The following is a 20,526-nucleotide window of genomic DNA, read 5'->3' as shown; positions in this document are numbered from 1 at the left end:
TAAATTCTCATTATTGATCATATCAGAAAATGTTATATCTTATTTTATATCTTTAGTCCATTATATCTCTATATGAATGCATTAGCATGCTCTATCAATCCCTGGGTCATTGGATTTCTTTAGTCAATCAAAATGGATGATTTTGCAACATTCATAATTCAATGTAACTTGCTCATTTCATTATGCAACGGTTCATATAAGTCTCCTAAGGTTTCTCTAAATTTGTCCCTTTTGTAATTATTTATAACATAAAAAATATTCCATTAAACATTATAGTTTGTTTAGCCATCATTCCTCATTGCTTTGTATTATCTAGAAATTTTATAAAAATGTTATTTATACCCACATCCAAAGCATTGATGAATAATATGTAAACAGAATTGGGGCAGTAACAGAACAAAGGAAATATTCCAGTAAGAGAACCCTTTCCAAAGAGATGTCAACTGAATAAACAATAGTATTTTGGTCTATTATGTAAGTCACTATCGTTTAACTCACATCTCTCCATATCATTCGCAAGTACATAGCACGTGGTTTTGTCAAATGCCCCACACATCTTGAATTGAATGTTCCAATAGGTATCTCAAACTCAACATATCCAAAACAGAATTTATTATTTTGTTTTTGTCCCACAAACTTCATTTTTTAACATCTTTCCTGTCAAGGGTACCAACATTATTTTTTTTCAGTTTTGCAACTTCAGGGTCATATTTAATTTTTCACTCTATTATCCCATCTCTAATCAAATATTTCTTGCTTTTATTTTCCTAACATCTCTTTCTGTACTCACCTAATAATTATTTTTATCAAAAGTCCTCATCATCTCCTGCCTCAATTGTTGCAATAATCTCCCTATTGGTTTCCCTTCTTCTGTTATCTCCCGTCTCCAATTTATCCTTTACTCAGAAAAATTAATATTTAAGCAAAATAATTGGGAGAATTGTTCCAAAAGTAGAATTTAATTGATGTTATCTCATAACTCCTTATTCTCCCTCATTCTATATATCTCATCTGTTGACATATTTTGTCCATTCTGTCTCTACAATATCTCTTAATCAATCTTCTTTTCTTTATTCCTAGGCCCTCCAACCTAGTCAGACCTTACCATTACCTTATCAATCCTATTATATTATTATAATAAACTTCTACCTAATTGATCTCTTTGATTCTCCATATATCAATCCATCGTGTATTCAGCTGCCAAAGCAATTTTTCTTAAAGCAAAGATCTGATTATGTTACATCCATATTCAATAAAGTGATTCCTGTTACTTTTAGGGTCAGCTGTAACCTCCTCTCTTTAGCATTTAATGCCCTTTACAACTTAATATTTCCTATTTTCTAATCTAATTACATTTTCCTCTCTTACACATCCTCTACAATAAAACATCACTCACCTAGTTACTGTGTATATGTGTGTATGTATGAAATATACTTCTGCAGGAAATTTCACATGTAAGAGGCATTAAATGAGAATTCTTAAGAATTTTACATGGGGGAAGTTCTTAGCACAATAATAAACATGTAAATTGAAAGCAATGAAACATATAGACTACTTGAGGAAATTCCAATTAGATATAGACATTTACATCAAAAGTGATTTAAGTCTAATGAGAATTAAAACCTTAATGATAAATCTCAACTTACATAACACTATTGCTAAAAAGGTGATGATAATATATAATCAAATTGTTACCTATACAGTGGGTCCTGCTATGTATTCATTTGAAAAAATAAGAAAAGCCAAGAATTTCTACTTGGCACATAGAAAACACAGCAGAAAAGCAGAGATAGAAAACAGTATATATCAAATAGAGAGGAAAGATAGAAATGAAGAGCAAAAGAGACAGAGAAAGAGAAAATGTTTCCTATTACAAAATTAAGAAGAAAGTGACATAAAGTTCTATTTGATATTTGTCAAGCCACACACTAAATTCCAAGTTTTCTCAGCTCTACCCTCTTGAAACCAGAGATTAATTATAATTACTATTTGTATATTTTAAGTTCTGTTATGTTTAAAGATAAGTGAAGACAATCTCTTTTTTTAAAAAAGGAAAGAGTCAGTAGGGAATCTAAATGTCCTACCCAGTTCACAATTTAAAGTCAACTCATCAATCTATGACACAAGAAGAACAATTTTTTCTTAAGAACAATGGATTTTGGCTAGGAAAGTGACACAGAAAGAGTAATTCTTCCCCAAATCACTCTTCAAGCTATGATTATTGGATTATAGAATCTGAGTCAGATTTTACCTTAGAGATTGAATACAAGTCATAACAAAATATTTGCAATATGTTGCAATAATTTCAATATTTGCAACAAGTGTTCATCCATTGGCTATCAATTCTGTCATCTCTGACAGATTAGATTTCCTTAAATGAAACCTATTTTATAACCTCCCTTCCTTGCTCCTACTTCTATCCTCTAGAAACAGAAGAAATCAAGTTGCTTTAACATACAACAGACTTTCTATAATACAAAAGTGTGTTCCCTGATATTTTTATGGTTTATACAAATTGGATTGATTTTTTGAAACCAAATATAAGAATTTACATTTTTACCTATTAACTTTCATCTTATTTGCACTATTGAAGCCTATCAAAAACTTCTGAATCTTAATTGTCATCCCAAGTGTTAACTCTCCCTCTTTTATGTCATTGGTGGATATTTTTAAAAATATTTTTATTTTTTATTTTTATAATAATGCCATCTGTATTTAAATAGACAAATTAATGACAGCATCAATTTTAATTTATAAGTATTTTCCAATGACACAAATTTCAAAGCATCCATACCTACCTGTATATTTGTCCATATTCTCTAATAAGTTCATCACAAGGATCTACTCAAATTGTTAGAGACATTTCTCTTGTTATCACAAGACTTTTAGTAAGCTATTCTGGCTATCATCTGCCATTCTTCATCCCTTACCACATCTTCTCTTACTATCATAAAAATCTTTGATTAGATTTTTCACTTTTCTTCATCTTTGAAATTCCTCTTTGGTTATATGCTAAAGGCTGCTCACATAAACTGGCAACTTGATTATGACATCCTTGGCTATGAAAATCCATGTAACAATGAAAAATAAAAACATTTATAACTTTGTCCAAATCATTGATAAAAATATGATCAATTGACTATATACAAATTCCTAGATATTCTATTTGAAATACTCTTTATAGTTGACATCTAACCATTTATAATGGCTCTTTTGCTTTAATTATTTGATTGCCATTAATTGTCCTATCTCTTTTTTCAGTTAATAAATTGGTAATTAAATGTCTATTATGTTCCAGGCTAAGTTATAGAGACACCCCCCCCAAAAAAAAAGAGTTCCTTTTCTCAAGGAGCTCATAGCTTAATGGTGTAACACAATTCTATGTGTAGTAAACTGAATATAATCAACAGAGGGAAAATATAAGTATTGAGGGAGTTTGAGAAAGGCTTCCTATAGAACATGGAACTTTATCTGGGACTTGAAGGAAGCCAGGGAAATCAGAAGGCAGAGATGAGGGGGGGGCGGGGAATCCAGCTCAAAGGATAGCCATTGAAATGCCTTTTTCATAAGGATTACAAGCTAAGCTCTAGGGAGACCATATCAACACCATTTCCCTGCCAGAGTCTGGTAGCTCTAAAGTTTTTATGGCATAAAAGATAGAGGACTAGCACTGGAATCTGACTGATCCATAACATATATTAAACTGGTTACATTTGACTTTTCAGTGCTATGCACATTTCCCTGTGACCATTAAGTGACAGAAGAGTTGCAAATCTATATCAATGGAAATAGTTTCAATGTATAAAATTTTCTACTCACTTCAATCAGATCACAAGCATAGACAAAAATAAATATATGTAAACAACATTGTCCAAAAGTGAAATTAATCCTGCATGAACTGTTCTTCATAAAATTCCATTAGAGTCCTATAAGCAAGGCTTCCTTTACTCAGTAAATATTCTTTTCTTAACCTGTGCAAGGATTTTTCTGGAAATCAAGTCCAATATTTGGTCTATATACTCTACATTTTTGTAATAGAAGAAAATTTTTATTTCTTCAGATCTTTAATACATTCCATTCTTATTGATTTCTCAAGGATAATGAGCTGTGGCTTAGCAATCATGTCTACCAGTTCTTTGAATTTTAGAAGATATACTTCTACTAATTCTGTTGACTTGAATGCCATCAAAGGAAAATTGGGTACTCTTTTACAATATTTGCTTATCTAGAGTATAAATTTCTTACTATCCATTTTAATTTTGTTCTAACAGTTCATAAATCATTTTCCTTGGCAGAGAAAATAATTAAAATAAGAACTTAGTACTTCTGTCCCTCTATTTGTGTCCTTCTATTTTCATATACATCCATTATGAACAACAATTCTTTCTTTGATACTATTTTCCCCAATTGATTTTTTCCTAAATTCTTTCCTTTGCTATCTTCAAGTTTTCATCAAAAACTTTGGCTCTTTCCAAGCATTAGCATTTTGAATATTATCTGACAGGAACACCCCATAATTTTGTATTCATACTCTGTTATCTTCCTGTATTTTAATGTTCTATATATCTTTTAAAAATCCAAGTTTGGTACAAGTCTCATTCACACACAAATCAATATGTTTTAGACACCTTCTTTTGCTCCTTATTGTAATTATTCTTCTTTAAGTCTTCAGAATTACATTCCTAAGGATATCTCATTCTGCTTCAGTTGAGCTTCTTTGCCAAATTTTGGTTCATTAAAAACTACTTCTCTGTTAAAGTAAGCATTTTCAAATCAGATTTCCTCACACCAGCTTTTCTCCCTATCTTCAAAAATTTTTAAATGGAGAAGTCATAATTTCCAGGTATCATCATTACTTCAGCCACTAGTTCTTCCTTGTTGGTGAGAATCCAATATGAAATAGAATTTCATCTTGCTAGTTCTTCAATCTTTTTGAAGTAGAAAATTTCCATTAAGGCAAGATATAGATAGATACAGAGACAGACAGAAAGACACACACATATTAAATATATTTATGTGGGTATGGCTATTAGAACAGAGAATATTTTAGCAGATTCAAGAAACTTAAAGTTTCCAATTCTCAGGCATAATTTTCTAAAAAGAGTTAATTTTCCTAATCTGTCTTTTCCTTCTGAAATCTTTTCTTTATCAGCAGTGATACAAACAGCACTTGGATCTCAAAGGTCTTATGCTTCTTATCCATGATTGTTTAAGCTTCTTTTGCTGGGCAATCAACTACTGGTTTGCTAGTTCTTCCTCAAAGAAGGTAACTTTGTATAAGCTGTAATGAGATTTTATAAATAACTGCTGAGCAGTCAGATTTTTAATAAAATAAAATATTTTATTAAAAAATAAAAGAAACAAAGATTGGATAGGGATCAAGCATTCCACATTCTCTCCCCTGTCCATAACTTTCTTCTTGTCCTCCATAAACAAGGGTTCTGCCACTTACCTGATTTCTTCTTGCTCTCAACATAATACTGAAATGCTGTGTTCATTGCCACTAGCTTTAAAACTTGCCTTAACTAACACTAGAATTTTTTTTCCTGACAATAATATTCCTGACAATTAGTATTTTTATACTCATTCTCAGTTATGTTGTATTTGTATTTTTTATCTGTATTTTCAAAATCCGACATTCACAAATTCCAAGTTCTGGCTCACTAGTCTCATCTATATATTCCCATTGCAATAAAAGTATCTTCTTGGGACTCTCATCTCATTCAACCCAATTTCATCTTTATAATTTCAGGATATAGAACCCTTGCTGTTCTGTCTCTGAACTTTATAAACTGTCTTCCTATAATCAAAGGGCACATCAGATAATAGATCTGGTGTTGCCTTACTTAAATATCATTAAAATTAAGATAACATAGTCATTGACTCTCAACTACAACTTCCCTCATTTCCAGTTAATGAATGCTCTAATAGTAACTTGATCTCAGCTTTGAAGAAAGCTAGATATTGTAAAAGATTGAGCTAAGGAAGGAGTTTGTCCTAGATATGAAAAGATAGCATTTGCTAAACTACAGACATGAGTTGTATATGAGTAAAAAAAAAAAAAAAAAAAAAAAGGAAGATCACTTTGGTTCAGTACTAAAATACATGACAAGGAATTAGATTGAATAAGCCTGGGAAGAAGCTAGCTGAAAGTAAATTGTGAAGAGCTTAACAAATTAAATAGATTAATTTGTATTTTATTCAAGACACTAGAGAATTTTGAAACTTCTTGAGTTGGAAGAGTGACAAAAGTCAGACTTGTGCTTTAGGAATAACACTTTGGCAGTTGTGTGTGTGTGGAAAATAGATTGGAGAAAGGAAAGACTTGAAGAAAGAACACCAATAAGAGTCAGCCTGATTCCTCATTCTCTTTCAGTCTACATATTGACTGCTGTAATGGGCCAGAATTCTGGAGAAATTCTTACAGCAAGGTGTTAACCCAGTGGAATTGTAGAGGGAAGATGTTAGGTAAAAGGAGAGAAGGAAGTAAGAGATATTTTAGTAGTGGAATCTGTAATGTTCTGGTGAGTTTTCTGGAGGTCTCTGGACCAGTCTTTGTTTCAGCAGAGTAATCACCAAGAGAATAGCCAGAGATAAAATCCAAATTCTTTATTATCTCCTTCAAAGTCTGTCTCCTTCACCTGGGGCTCAGCTAGCTTTCTGAAGGTCCTCCAGAGTCTTGGTTTCAGTGGAGAAACAAAGGAGGAGGAGAGCCACCACAATGGCATGAGATAGAATGAATCTCTGAGTCCGAGGGCTTGTGCTCCGGCCTCCAACCACCACAAAGATGGGAGATGGAATGAATGTCTCTGGCTGAGTTTGTCCCAGCTTATATACTCTATTATAATTACATCATCATAGGTGTGAATCTTGTAGAATAGGTGTCAATCTTGTAGAACCATATTAAGTACTAAGTACATGTACTGAAGTAGAGAATTATTAATCACCATGCTAAACTAGATAGCCATTGTCTTATCAATTCCACTGGGTTAACACCTTGCTGTAAGAATTTCTCCAGAATTCTGGCCCATTACAGCAGTCAATATGTAGACTGAAAGAGAATGAGGAATCAGGCTGACTCTAAGCATGCAAATATGAATGACTAAAAGATTGGTATTATTCTCAACAAAAATAAGAAAGTTCAGAAGAAGGGAGGGGTTTGGTGGGAAATATGAGTCATTTTTCAACATGTGGAATTTGAAACTCCTATGAGATACCTTTTTTGAAATGTTTAATAGAGAGTTGGTGACTGTAATATTCTTTTTAAAATGTAATGTTCTCTTGTTGGGTTTCCTTGGGGGTCTCTTGGAGTAGCCTTCATTTCAGTTCAGTAATCACCACAAGTGCAGTCAGATATTAAAATCCAAATCCTTTATTATCTCTTTCAAAGTCTTGTCTCTTCCTGGGGCTTCAGCTAGCTTTCTTGGAGGCCTTCTGTAGTCTTGGTTCCAAGAGCTAGAGTTCGTAACTCCTTCTCTGACTTCTGAATCTCTCTGAATTCAAAGGGTTTGTGCTTCAGCCTCCAACCCCACCAAAGGTGGAAGATGGAATGAATCTGTCTCAGCCTCCGAGAGTTTTTAGTGCACTTGTTCTTTCTGGCCCTGAAAGCTTCTCACTTATATGTTCCACACTGAGTATACACCAATCATTATATCACTAGGAAATCATTATTTATTGTAGTATTAAATCAATGCTAAACTAGATTTAACCATTGTCTCCTCAATTCTATTTAGTACCTTGTTTCAAGTTCTGGCCCATAACATCTCCTTGTGGAATTAAATCAATCATACTGAACCATGCTAAATTAGATAACTATTGTCTCTATCAATTCCATTGTCTTAGTGCTTTGTAAGAATCCTTTATTTCAAGTTCACAGTTCTGGCCCATAACAGGTAACAATACCAGAATTTAGAAGGAATAAGACAAAGCCTTTCTGTATACTCACAATTATGGGGCAGGATTTGGATGATGAACAAAAAAAGAGACTGAAAAAAGAGACATTAGAGAGCTAAGACAATCAAAAGAGAAGAGGTGGCAGTTAGAAGGCACTCTAAGCCTGGGACTCAGGAAGACCTTAGTTCAAAGCTAGCCTCAAACTCTTTATTATTAGGATTTCATAAATCCTGGGCACATCACATAACTTCTATTGGCCTCAGTTTTCTCAACTGTAACAACAGAGATTGTAATAAGATCTATCTCACAAAATTGTTTTGAAAATCAAATGAAATATTTAGAAAGTTCTTAGCACAGTATCTGGCACATAATAAGCAATAAGCACTTAATAAATGTTCATTTCTTTCCCTTGACAAAAACCTAGAAAGGAGAAAGTAGACTGGAGGAGAGGGCAGTTTAGTTAACAGTGTCAGATCAAAATAGGATTGAGGAATAAAGCCATCAGATTTAATGTTGGAGGGAGCAGTTTTAGTTGAGCTTATAAATTCAGATATAATCAAGAGGGGTTTTTTTAAGGATAAGAAAGAACTAGGAAAATTTACGGGTAAGAAGAAAGAAGAAATAATCAAATCTTAGTTTCCTCAATTTCTTAAGACATATAAAAGACAGTTTTGTTAAGGCTCACACTTACCAAATTTGGGTTAACTTCTGTACCAAGGACAAGTTGAGGTATATAAGATTTCATGGGAATGCCAAAACATGCTGGTCTACTGAATATGATTTCTGCTTAAAATGTGAGTATCTTACCTTCCATTAATATCTCTAATTCTACAGTTCTCTTTCTTACCTAGACTCAATAACCCAGCCAAAATTATGTAATAAAAATACTGGATTATGGATCAAGGAATTTATAAATTTCCTAATTTACAGGTGTCAGAAAGAGAAACTGTGACTTATACATAGCTTCTTTGGAGGTATAACTAAATCTAAAAATTAAGAATGTCAACTCTAAAATTCAACAAACCCAATAACTTTTTTTTTTCCAATAACCTTAATTTTGTTTTGTGTTTAGATTTCAACCTGGTAATCTGATCTTGATTCCTGCATTCTTGTTTTTGTTTCTGATTAAGCACCCTAAAGCTACTCAGAGAGAAGGACTTGAAACCTTTGTTGACAGAGACTTTGTTGTTGTCAATTACCTATTAGTTAGCACTGCTAAAATCAGTGCTATAACCTACAAGTCACAGGATAACTGTGATGAGGGCAAAATCAAAGGAAAAAAGTTACAACTTATTAAATAAGAATGACATATTAAATTAATTCAAGGACTTAGTCCTTTATCAATATTGAAGCCTCTAATTGTGGTAAAATTGAAAGTCACTTTGAACAGTCAATTAAATGAATGATCTGTTTTTAGAAGTGATGCCTTGAAAATGGGGATATTTCTGGGACAAATTATGATTGGGCAAATGAAAATGATTAACTGAATAGGAAGCATTTTAAAAATGATATGAGGGATTTAAGGAAAAGATCATTTTTGGTTGGGGGAAAGAAAAAGCTTCACATATTTACTGAATTAATTGCTGAAAAGAATTTCAGAGGTTATCTAACCAGAGCCACATTACAATAGAAATTATTTCATCATGCTATCCCAGACAAATATATACATAGCTTTTGCTGGAAAATGTCTCTCTCATCCATTACCTTCTATATATTAACTCCTTCCATTTTCAGATAATTTTAAAACAAATTATTTTTTTCCATGTCAGCCATTTCAAATGTTTGCAATAACAGGTGCATTGTCATACTCCTTCTTGAGCCCCCCAACTAGGAACGAATATTTTCCTAATGCTAAATATCACCAAGTCCTTCAACTGAATCATACTGTAAGGGTTGTAATTGTGTTATCATCCAAATCACCCTGCTTTATATGACCAGAAACTTATAAATGTCATTATAAATTCCAAATCACTATTGATCAGAGAAATGCAAATTAAGACAACTCTAAGATATCATTACACATCTGTCAGATTGGCTAAGATGACAGGAAAAAATAACGATGAATGTTGGAGGGGCTGTGGGAAAACTGGGGCATTGATGCATTGTTGGTGGAGTTGTGAAAGAATACAACCATTCTGGAGAGCAATCTGGAATTATGCCCCAAAAGTTATCAAAATGTACATACCCTTTGACTCAGCAGTGCTACTACTGGGCTTATATCTCAAGGAAATACTAAAGAAGGGAAAGGGACCTGTATGTGCCAAAATATTTGTGGCAGCCCTTTTTGTAGTGGCTAGAAACTGGAAAATGAATGGATGTCCATCAATTGGAGAATGGTTGGGTAAATTATGGTATATGAAGGTTATGGAATATTATTGTTCTGTAAGAAATGACCAACAGGATGAATACAGAGAGGCTTGGAGAGACTTACATCAACTGATGCTGAGTGAAACGAGCAGAACTAGGAGATCATTATAATTTCAACAATGATACTGTATGAGGATGTATTCTGATGGAAGTGGATATCTTCAACATAGAGAAGAGCTAATCCAATTCCAATTGATCAATGATGGACAGAATCAGCTATACCCAGAAAAGGAACACTGGGGAATGAATATAAACTGTGAGCATTTTTTTTTTTGTTTTTCTTCCCAGATTATTTTTACCTTCCAAATACAATTCTTCCTTTGCAACAATAACAACAAAATTCAGTTCTGCACGTATATATTGTACCTAGGATGTACCTATAAGATATTTAATATGTATGGGAATGCCTGCCATCTAGGGGAGGGGGTGGAGGGAAGGAGGGGAAAAATTCGGAACAGAAGAGAGTACAAGGGATAATGTTATAAAAAAATAAATAAATAAATTACCTATGCATATGTACTGTCAAAAAAAAATTTATAATTACAAAATTAATTTAAAAAGAATAATGGTTGAAACTAGAACAGATAAATTCTAATGGAGATTAAACTATGTCAAAGTATTAGCTAATATAGAGACTGAAGTTCACTAAAATCCTTAATCTAGTCATAACAACTGTTATTTAGTTATACTTCTTCAATCATATATTTGTAAAGTTGACATTTGAAAATTCAAATATAAAACTTCCATTTACATTTATTTCCAATTAAATTGAATCTTATAAGGATCAGTCTATTTTTCTAACCCTGACAAGTCAATTTTGGGATTGATTATTTTGATCAATATATTAGCTCTCTTCAGTCTGATGTCATTTAAAAATTAAACATATTTATGGTTGCACATAAATTCTATATGTTGAACAATGCAGTGTTATAGACATATCTCTGATGCACTCAAAATGTATTTTCACTAAAGATTTTCCTTGGTGTCATAAAAATGTACTACATGAAATCTAAATAGAATATTTCCCTTTTGATGGACTTCCTCCAAATGTAATCTTTTTGTTCTAGTTCAAATTTATTTATTTTAATACACATTGCTGTATGAATCATGTTGGGAGAGAACTATGGGAAAGGAAAAAAAAAACAGAAAAAGAAATCAACATAACATATGTTAATTTACATTCAATCTGCATAGTTTTTTTTTATGGGTCAGATGACCTTTTTTTGTCCAAAGTTGATTAGAATTGCCTTGAATCAGTGAATCACTGAGAAAAAACACAGTCTTTCACAGTTGATAATTGCATATTCTTGTGTTACTATGTATGATGTATTCATGAACTTGTTTTGCTCAGCATCACTTCATATAAATCTTTCCAGGCCTTTCTAAAATTATCTTATCATTTTTTATAGAATAATAACATTCCATTATCTTTATATATATACTTCTGTTTTATGGGAGTTCATCTTATTCATGTTTACAGTTCCCAGCTCTGCATTTCCCTCCACCCTATTTTCATCCTTGTATATATTTTTTTCTCTTTCCACCAAGTCTTTAGTAGGGTTTTGTTTTGTTTTTTGACCCACCCCACCCACTACCTTATCTTCTAATACCCCTCCCCCTTCTCTTACCTTTTTCCCATAGTGTTTCTGCCCTCTCTTCTATCCAGCCTTTCCCTCTTTCTCCTACTTCTTTATAGGGTTGTAGAAATTTGTATACTCAAATAAAAGATTAATTTATTCTCTCTTAGAATCAAAACTGATGAGATCAAACTTCAGACAGTGTTCTTCCTCCTCCCTTCTTTACCTCAACTGTAACAGGTCTTTTGTGCCTCTTCATGTGATCTAATTTGAACCATTGTACTTCTCCTTTCCTCTTTTTCCAGGACAGACTTTTCCCCTCCCCTTAATGTCTTTTTCTCTCATTAGAATCCATTCATAATCACATTCTCCATCCTTGTGATACCCCATTCTGTCTGTCCCAGAAACAGAGATAATTCTCAAGAGTTCCAGATACCATTTTCCCGTTTAGGGATGTAAACAGTTTAACTTTTAAATTTATGTGTGTGTGTGTGTGTGTGTGTGTGTGATATTTGAATTGCTTTTGCCTGGCACTTTGCAGTATAGTTCCTTGATTGTAGTTCTAAAGTTTTACAAACATGTTCCTTGGTGTTTTCCTTGTGGGATCTCTTTCTACAGGTGATTAATTGATTCCTTCAATGCACATTTCTCCTCTGTTTCTAGAATATTGGGGCAGTTTTCCTTAATGATCTCTTGTAGAATGCACTCCAGGCTTTTATTTATTTATTTATTTTTTTGGCTTGGTCATGGCCTTCAGATAGACCAATAATTTTAAATTGTCTCTTCTAGATCTATTTGCCAGGTCAGCTATTTTTATAATGAGGTATTTAATAATATTTTCTTCTATTTTTTTCATTCTTTATAGTTTATTTGATTCTTCATGTCATATAGTCACATTAACTTCCATTTGCTCCATTCTAGTTTTTAATGTATGATCTTCTTCAGTTAGTTTTTGCATCTCTTTTTCCATTTCAGTAATTCTACTTTTGAAGGAGTTGTTTTCTTCAGTGCTTTTTTTTTTTTTTTTTTTTTTTTTTTTTTTTTTTTTTGCATTTCACCAATTGTATTTTTAAAGGAACTTCCTGGCATTTCCAAGTTGTTGACTCTTGTAGTTTGTCATTTCTTATTTTTTTCCTACCTCTTTATTAGCCTTTTAAAGTCTTTTATAAGCACTTTCAAGAAGGCTCTTTAGGCTTGAGACCAATTCATATCACCCTTTCCAGATTTCTTTTATGGACATTCTGTCCTTATCTGAGTTGGTGTCTCTGTCACCATAGTAGCTTTCTATGGTCAAGGTCTTTTCTGTTTGTTCCTCATTTCCTTTCTTTTTCTTTTGGTATTCCTCTTTTTTTTTTACTTTTGTGGTTGAGCTTTTGTCCTGAAGTAAAGGAGGCTTTGTTGCAAGCTTCCTGTGCAGTTCTAAGCCTTAACTTTGAATACAGGCACTTGTGCTTACTGAAGGCAGCTTTGCCTGTTCTTTTCAGGAATCAGCCTACTTTCCCAGAGTTTGCCTTCTGAGCTGGGATGAGAGTGTGCCCCATTGATTTGCTCCTCTACTGAGCCAGAACCCAAGGTCTCAGTTGCTGATTTGCTGGGATTAAGACCCTCTCACTGGCTTTCCCAGAGTCTGTCTAAGTTGGGCTGAATATCCTTTTCACCCAGTGAGACCTATTTTTCTTGAAATTTTCCAGTCTATCTTGAATTGGAGTGATTTCATTTTGTCAGCTTCTGTTCAAAGGCTTGGTTTCATGTGGTTTTCAAGAGAATTAGGAGAGTTCAAGCAACTTCCTAGATTCACTCTGCCATCTTGGCTCCATCCCCCAGACATCTGTTGTTATTTTTAAACAGGGTTTTTTTTTTTTAATTTTATAGGTTATATATTTTAAACATTTAATATGTATACTAACTTATCTGAATAGAATCACACTACAAAGCACATCCTTAGTGAAATTTATAGCCATATAAAAGAAATTGTACATACTAGAAAATTAATTTAAAACTATTTATCACCCAGTTTATTATATAGGCTTAGAAGGGGAGTCTATTGAGTTCAATCATATTCATGTCTTGGTCAAATGCTTTAGATGGATAATGCTGTAGTGTAACTCATGAACCCTCATTGATATAATTCCCATGATGACTGTTTGTGGATAAAAAATTAATTAGCTAGACAATTAACTTTTTAGAAAGGAATTATTTACTAAGGTGGTATAATAAAAATAGTTGCAAAAATGATATACCTGACACTTAAATGACTCTTGCCTCCCTCAATATAGTTTCCTGGGCATTATATTGATCTCAGTCTTATGTAGATTCATCACACCTTTCTGTACTTTTTAAGTCTTATTGATGTTTTCTTATGTATCTTCCCTACTGGTTTAACCCAATGCACTAGGTTAAACTACAACCATAGAGTCTAAAAGTAGGATGTAACAGTCAACTTGTATATTCTACCTGGCTAAAAAATGTCAAAAGCATTGTATTCAATTCTGGGTGAAACATTTTTGAAATGTCCTTGGCAATCTAGGAGGTGGATACAGGAAAATAAAGGGAATGAGCATCCACTAAAGATAATATATAGCTTGGAGAAGAGAAGACTTAAAAAAGTAAGGACAAATACTTTCAAACATTTGAAAAGCTGGCATTTTAAAAAAGGGATTAGGCTTATAGCATTAGGTAGAGGGTAAGAGAAAGGTAGATTTCAACTTTAACATAAGAGTTCTTCTAACAAGTAGCTATTCCAGAAAGGAATGTGCTACCTCATAAACTGCTTATAGACTTCATTAAGGAAAAGATTAAGGAATTTTATGGAAGGAATTCATGTTTTAGATAAGGTTTAGGTAGATGACCTTTTTAAGGTCTCTTCCATATCTGAAATTCTGTGATTCTGATAATTTTACTTTTTCACTATTTAAAATCTTAGTAAGAAAAGATTTAAAGAAGATTTTAAAATAACACAAGACCTACAAAATAAATTACAATGGGTAAACTTCTTTCCTCTTAAGTTTCAATTTCTCTGATTTAAAATCCTTTATCATTTATGGAAGAGTGATCATTCTACAATAAATTATAGAAAGGTATATTGATCATTACGTTCACTTAGTGGAAGAAAAACCCAAACTAACACTTAAGCAAAATGATTAGAATTCTTCAAATTTGTGAAAAGGGTAGGATCTAGTTACTGCCACTTTTGACTCTTTTTTTTCTTTTATCCCTTCTACCCAATCAATAGCCAGGTCTTATCCACCTTGACTTTAACAATAATTCTTTTATCAGTCCCCATTTCTACTTACAAGACTAATATCCTAGTTCAGGTCCTTATCACCTCAACCATGACTATTGTAACAGTTTCATTATTGGTCTCCCTGTCTCAAATCTTTCCTTGATCCAATCCAACATCCTCAAAGTTGTGAAAGTACTTTTCCTAAAGCAAAAAGTCCAAACATATCACTCCTATACCCCATAAACTCTGGTGGCTCCTTATTACCTTTAGGATCATTTAAAACCTCTTCTGTTTCAGTAAAGTCCACCACAACCTATTATTTGCTTATCTTTCTAACCTCAGAGAGATGGTCCTTGTTTGTTTAACTTCAGTGTTGGGATAAAAGGAAGCACTTGCAAGTCACTGAACAATTAACTAAAGAAGGCTTATTTTGCCAAACCCAAGAAGAATATATAGCAAGAAACAGTGGAACTTAGGTGCTCTGAGATATAGCCCATCTCTTCTCCCCATATGGAAATGTATTTAGTCAAAAGAACAGGATATGGTGACCTCTGTGGTCTTCAGACATAGACCAAGTATGCTTCTTCTCCTCTCAAGAAAGGCCCAGATTCTATGTGAGTGGGACTTTTTAATACTCATAAATGACCAGGAAGTTATATCAATGGAGCCATTAAATTCCAGAAATGTCTTTGTAGCAACTGTTCTTATTTTACTACCTTAGTAAAATATCCCTTTCGAAAAAGTTAATTGTCTAGCTAATTAATTTTTGTCAATAGACAGTCATATTTTAGGAAATATGTTCATAGGGACTTATGAGCTACACTACAGCATTAGATCACCTAATCTTTCAGTGCCATATTGGGAGGCACCTAGAGTCCTAATGACAGATATGTCTAGATAGTTTTGCCCTGAAGATCTAATACAGTGCTGTGAATGGGACTTGGTATAAGGACACCAGAGTTTATATTAGCTATACTTTAAAACTTAAATATCACTTTCAACAGAAATAGCATTCTCATCAGATCACTCTTCCACCAAAATTAAGTTATATTTATTCTAAATATATGCATAGATTTGCACATATTACTTCTCCCCACAAAATGTAAGCATTTTGTATCATTTTCATCTTTCAATGAATTAAAAATAATTTATTAATGGACTTTTATTGAAATGGAGGATTTCCATGCCTTTTTGATAAAGACTTCATTTCAGTAGGAACTTTGAAATACTTTGAAAAACTTTGAAATCAAAAGGCAAATTCAAGTGAGCAACCATGAAAAAACCTTTATAAGTATCCACATCCTATAATGAGCGGAATAATAAAAGCATCCCCTAAAAACAGTAAGGGTGGCTAAATATTGCAATAGATAGAGTGCCAAGTTTGGAGTCAAGAATACTTCTTGAGTTCAAATCTGGTCTCAGTATTCTCAATATACTCAGTTCAAACTCACTTAATAGTTGTGTGACTCTGGGCTACTCAATTAACCCTTTTGCCTTAGTTTCCTCACTTATAAAATGATCTGGAGAAGGAAATGACAAATCATTCCGTATCTCTTTCAAGAAAACTCCAAAAGGGATCATGAAAAATTGGCTAAAACTAAAAAATGACTGAACAGCAATAAAACCAGATGCATGCTACAGTGGAGTCTTAGACCTGAAATCAGGAAAACTCCTGATCAAATCTGGCCTCAGATACTTACTAGCTATGCAACACTGGCCAAATCACTTAACCCTATTTGTAACCATTCCCTATTAAAATGACCTAGAAAAGCAAGTGACATCCAGTATCTTTACCAAGAAAACTCCAAACTCTGGGTCATGAAGAGTCAGACAGAATTGAAAAGTGAATGAACAATAACAAGAACAACAGTAATGTCATCATGAGTATTAGAGGAAGTCAAATTAGATACAAGGCTTGAGAATGATTTTTGTTGTATTTTTGTGATATAAAAAGAAGAGACTAAATAAGGGAAAGTATACATTATTGATGAAAAAGGGACGGCATAAGAGCCACTTTTTTTTTTTTTTTTTTTTTAATTTCTCAATCAGGAAGTGCAAGTGGAAGTAAAGGGGAAGAGGTAGCCATAAATTGAACCTCATTGTCATTTGAACTAGTCAAAGGAAATTAGAACAAACAAACATAAAAAGCTTGGTGGAAACGTACATTCAATTCAACAGGGAAAAAAGGAAGAATAAAGAAAAAGAACAAAGAGAACACAAGAAGAAGGGTGGTTATAGGGAGGGATTAATTATAAAAGCAAAATCAGCCTTAAATCAGAATTTGGAGAAGTTCAAAAGAAAAGGAGGAGGAGGGGGAGGTAAGAGCCTATGGGAGGAAGAAGTGGAAACTGTTTGCATCAAACATAGAATATTGGTATTAAGTACAGTCCTAATTCCATACTTTTATTCTTCTTTATAAAGAGGGGATTGAAAGCAAAGAGAGAAAAGGTATAAGAAAATAGGGTGAAGAAAAATATTTAAAATTAAAGGTTCTGCCCAGGCAAATTCAATGTAGCTAAGACTAGAAGGGAAAAGTTAATTAGAGGAAAGGAAAGGGAAGAAATCTGCAGCATGTTACTCAGACAGGTGCTTCATTTCTAAGACATATTATAATTGTTAAAATAAAATAAGATTAAGTAAAAATTAAAAATTAAATTTTAAAATAAAAATGAAATAAATTTAATTTTTAATATAAAATTAACAAATAAAATAAAACTAAAATTAAATAAAATAATTTGAATAAATTAAATATAAAGTTATATTAAATAAAAATAAAAATAAGTGTTATTTCCCAAATATAGCCAAATTGACAATTCTCAAGGGAAGAAATTCTCTAGTTCTCTAGAATGAAGTTCTCTAGAGCCATAAAATGGAAAAAAAAAATTCAACAATAAAAAATGCTTTAAATAATTTATAATAAAAGAAATGTAAATTAATCAATTTCAAGTTTTCACACAACCTATCAAATAGTCAAAATTGACCAACAAAAAAAAGAAGAAAAGAAAAATGGAAATCTTGGAGAGGCAACTGGAAAGCAGGCACATTGATATACTCTGTAGCTATGAATTGGTTTGGTAGTCATTCTGAAAAGCAAATAAGAACTAAGCCCCCAAAGTTACTAAATTGTGCATAACCTTCCACTAATTAACATAATTACTAATCTATACTCCAAAGAAATCAAGGAAAAAGGAAAATTCTTACATGTATAAGAATATTGAAAGTTTCCACTTTTTGGTGGCAAAAACCTTGAAAAAGGAACATCATTTGGGGAACAAGTAAATTACTATATAAAGATATAATGGACTAGTATTGGGATTTAAGAAATTAACTAAAGAGTAGTTTCAGATAAACTTGGGAAAAGATATATGGACTAATTCAAAGTGAACTGAATAGAACCTAAAAAATTTATACTATAATATCAACATTGTATGGATAATTATTTTAAAAACTTAAGAACTATGATCAATATAATTATTAATTATAATTACAATATCAGAATATGGATAATGAATGCTACCCTTTCTCCTAACAATGAGATGATGTACTCATGCAGAAGAGTAAAGTGGTAAAGGAATGAGCATTTATAAAGTATTCACTATGTGTCAAGTACTGTGGTAAGAACTCTTTATAGATAATTCATTTGCTCTTCACAATTCTGAGAAATAATTGCTATTATTATTCCTATTATAGTTGTGGACTTGCTCAGAGATACACAGATAATTAGTGTCTGAGGCTGGATTTGATCTCAAATCTTCCTGACTCTAGGGATAGTGCTTTATTCACCATGCCATGTAGCTACTAAAATGAGACATATTTTTGGACATAGCCAATACAGGAATTTCTTTTGCTTGACTGTTTTTCTTATGAAGCTCCTTTCTAGGGTGGGACAGAAAAAAAAAATACTTGGGAATTTTCAAAAAAAATTTTTTAAAAGACAGCTAAAACTTATTTACAAAGGCATATATTAAAGAAATCTACATTCCACATGCTAGAGTTGTTCTATGACAACTTTTATTTATGGTAGCTATGAAGCATTAGGATCTTCTCCAAAGTACTAATTCATGTGGCTTATTAGCATGTTCTAAAGTTCCTTTGTTATATGTGAACTCATTTTATTTAGTCATATGTTTATTTTTTATTTTCTCTGTGCATGTTTATTTCTGTGAAAAAATAATTTGCTTTAGATGCAATTAATCAAGAACAAATGAAAAACAAATTAAAAACCATTGTAATAGAAAATATTAACAAATTAGAAAATTAGTGAAGCAAGCAACTGATTAAAAAAACCTTCCAATTTTATGTTCAGGAAAATATTTTTTCCCCTTAATTTCTTAAGCTTCTTAGCCAAGTTTTAAACTAGTTGCTTATCATACAATGCTGCTCTCTTGAAGTCCCTTAGGGGAATTAGATGGCTGTGATCTGCTATGTGCCTCAAGGCAAATCTCAAGTATTTCAAGGTTCATTAGTTAAGAAATTTAAACCAATAACATGGAGAACAGTAGAAGATAGAGGAATTGACTCATTATTTTTACAATTAAATTAGAGTAAGGAATATCAACCCCAAAACTGACCATATTCTCTCTTTAGGTAAATTTATATAATTATTTATATCATATGTAGATTTTCAGAAAAAGCAGTATGCTCACAAATTTTGTTAATTTTAAACAATTAGTACATAAGGCAATAGCCCCTGATTTATACTCTATAATTAAAAAAAAAATGTTTAATTTATGTGATTACCTTTACCATTTGTCGATATTGTTTTCTTCCCAAATAACCTCTCCACCATTTCTGTATAATCGTCATCATTTTGTGTAAATATCTGAAATGTTAATCATGAGATGATTTCATTTTTTTTTAAATTTTGATAATTTTTTGGAAAAAATCTCATTGCTAACATTTTAATTTTCAGTGTTTATATAATATTTAGATTAAGAGATAGATGTCTGAGGTCATCTTTAGGATAGAAACCATTTTTTTGATGGCCTTTTCTCACAATCATAGCTCTGTAAAGCCAGATAAGTGTAATAATAGTAGAAATAGTTTGGTGATACTTTCTCTAAATCCCACTCTATTCTTCAGTTCTCTCTACATCCCCATTTATTATTCAACATGGAGAAGAGAATTGCAACAACTTGTTTGGTTAAGAAGAATTTCTCTCCCTTTAGCAAAAAAGACAAAGAAAAAAAGACCAGTGTATTATATCCTGTAGAGTAAGATAAGATTTTTAAATATTGGAAAAAAATCTAAGAGTGACAAACTGCTTCTGATAAATCTGTCATTTGTGAATTTCGAAAGTTCCTCAGTATGTCAAATCAACACACTTAGTTTTTTAATGAGGAAATATTTCAGAATTAATATGTATCATTGTTCTAAAAAGAGTATTTTCTAGTTTAATCTTTATGAGAATTTTAAAGGTTGAAAAAAAACCCAAAATTGCACATTTCAAATCTATATCTTTTGAAT

The 20,526-nt window shown here is 32.2% G+C and overlaps 2 protein-coding genes across 6 annotated transcripts in view; one reads left to right on the top strand and one right to left on the bottom strand.

Moving 5' to 3' along the window:
• GPATCH2 (G-patch domain containing 2) overlaps positions 1–20,526 on the top strand; it is a 459,123-nt gene that overhangs the window by 92,575 nt on the left and 346,022 nt on the right. The window contains exon 2 of one of the 4 annotated variants that reach the window (XM_074309182.1): positions 12,846–12,886. The exons of the other annotated variants lie outside the window; for them this stretch is intronic. The gene's annotated coding sequence lies outside the window, so the exon portion shown is untranslated. The remainder of the gene's footprint in view (positions 1–12,845; positions 12,887–20,526) is intronic. 4 annotated transcript variants of the gene reach the window in all.
• The window catches only part of SPATA17 (spermatogenesis associated 17), a 267,209-nt gene that overhangs the window by 213,739 nt on the left and 32,944 nt on the right, over positions 1–20,526 (bottom strand). For both annotated transcript variants that reach the window (XM_074309186.1, XM_074309185.1), the window contains exon 3: positions 19,801–19,882. In XM_074309186.1, coding sequence (XP_074165287.1) covers positions 19,801–19,882 — 82 coding nt within the window. The remainder of the gene's footprint in view (positions 1–19,800; positions 19,883–20,526) is intronic.

Source organism: Sminthopsis crassicaudata, chromosome 4, assembly GCF_048593235.1.
Source record: "Sminthopsis crassicaudata isolate SCR6 chromosome 4, ASM4859323v1, whole genome shotgun sequence".
Lineage (NCBI taxonomy): Eukaryota > Metazoa > Chordata > Mammalia > Dasyuromorphia > Dasyuridae > Sminthopsis > Sminthopsis crassicaudata.
Note: the sequence above shows the minus strand (reverse complement) of the source record. Positions and strands in the feature narration are given on the sequence as shown.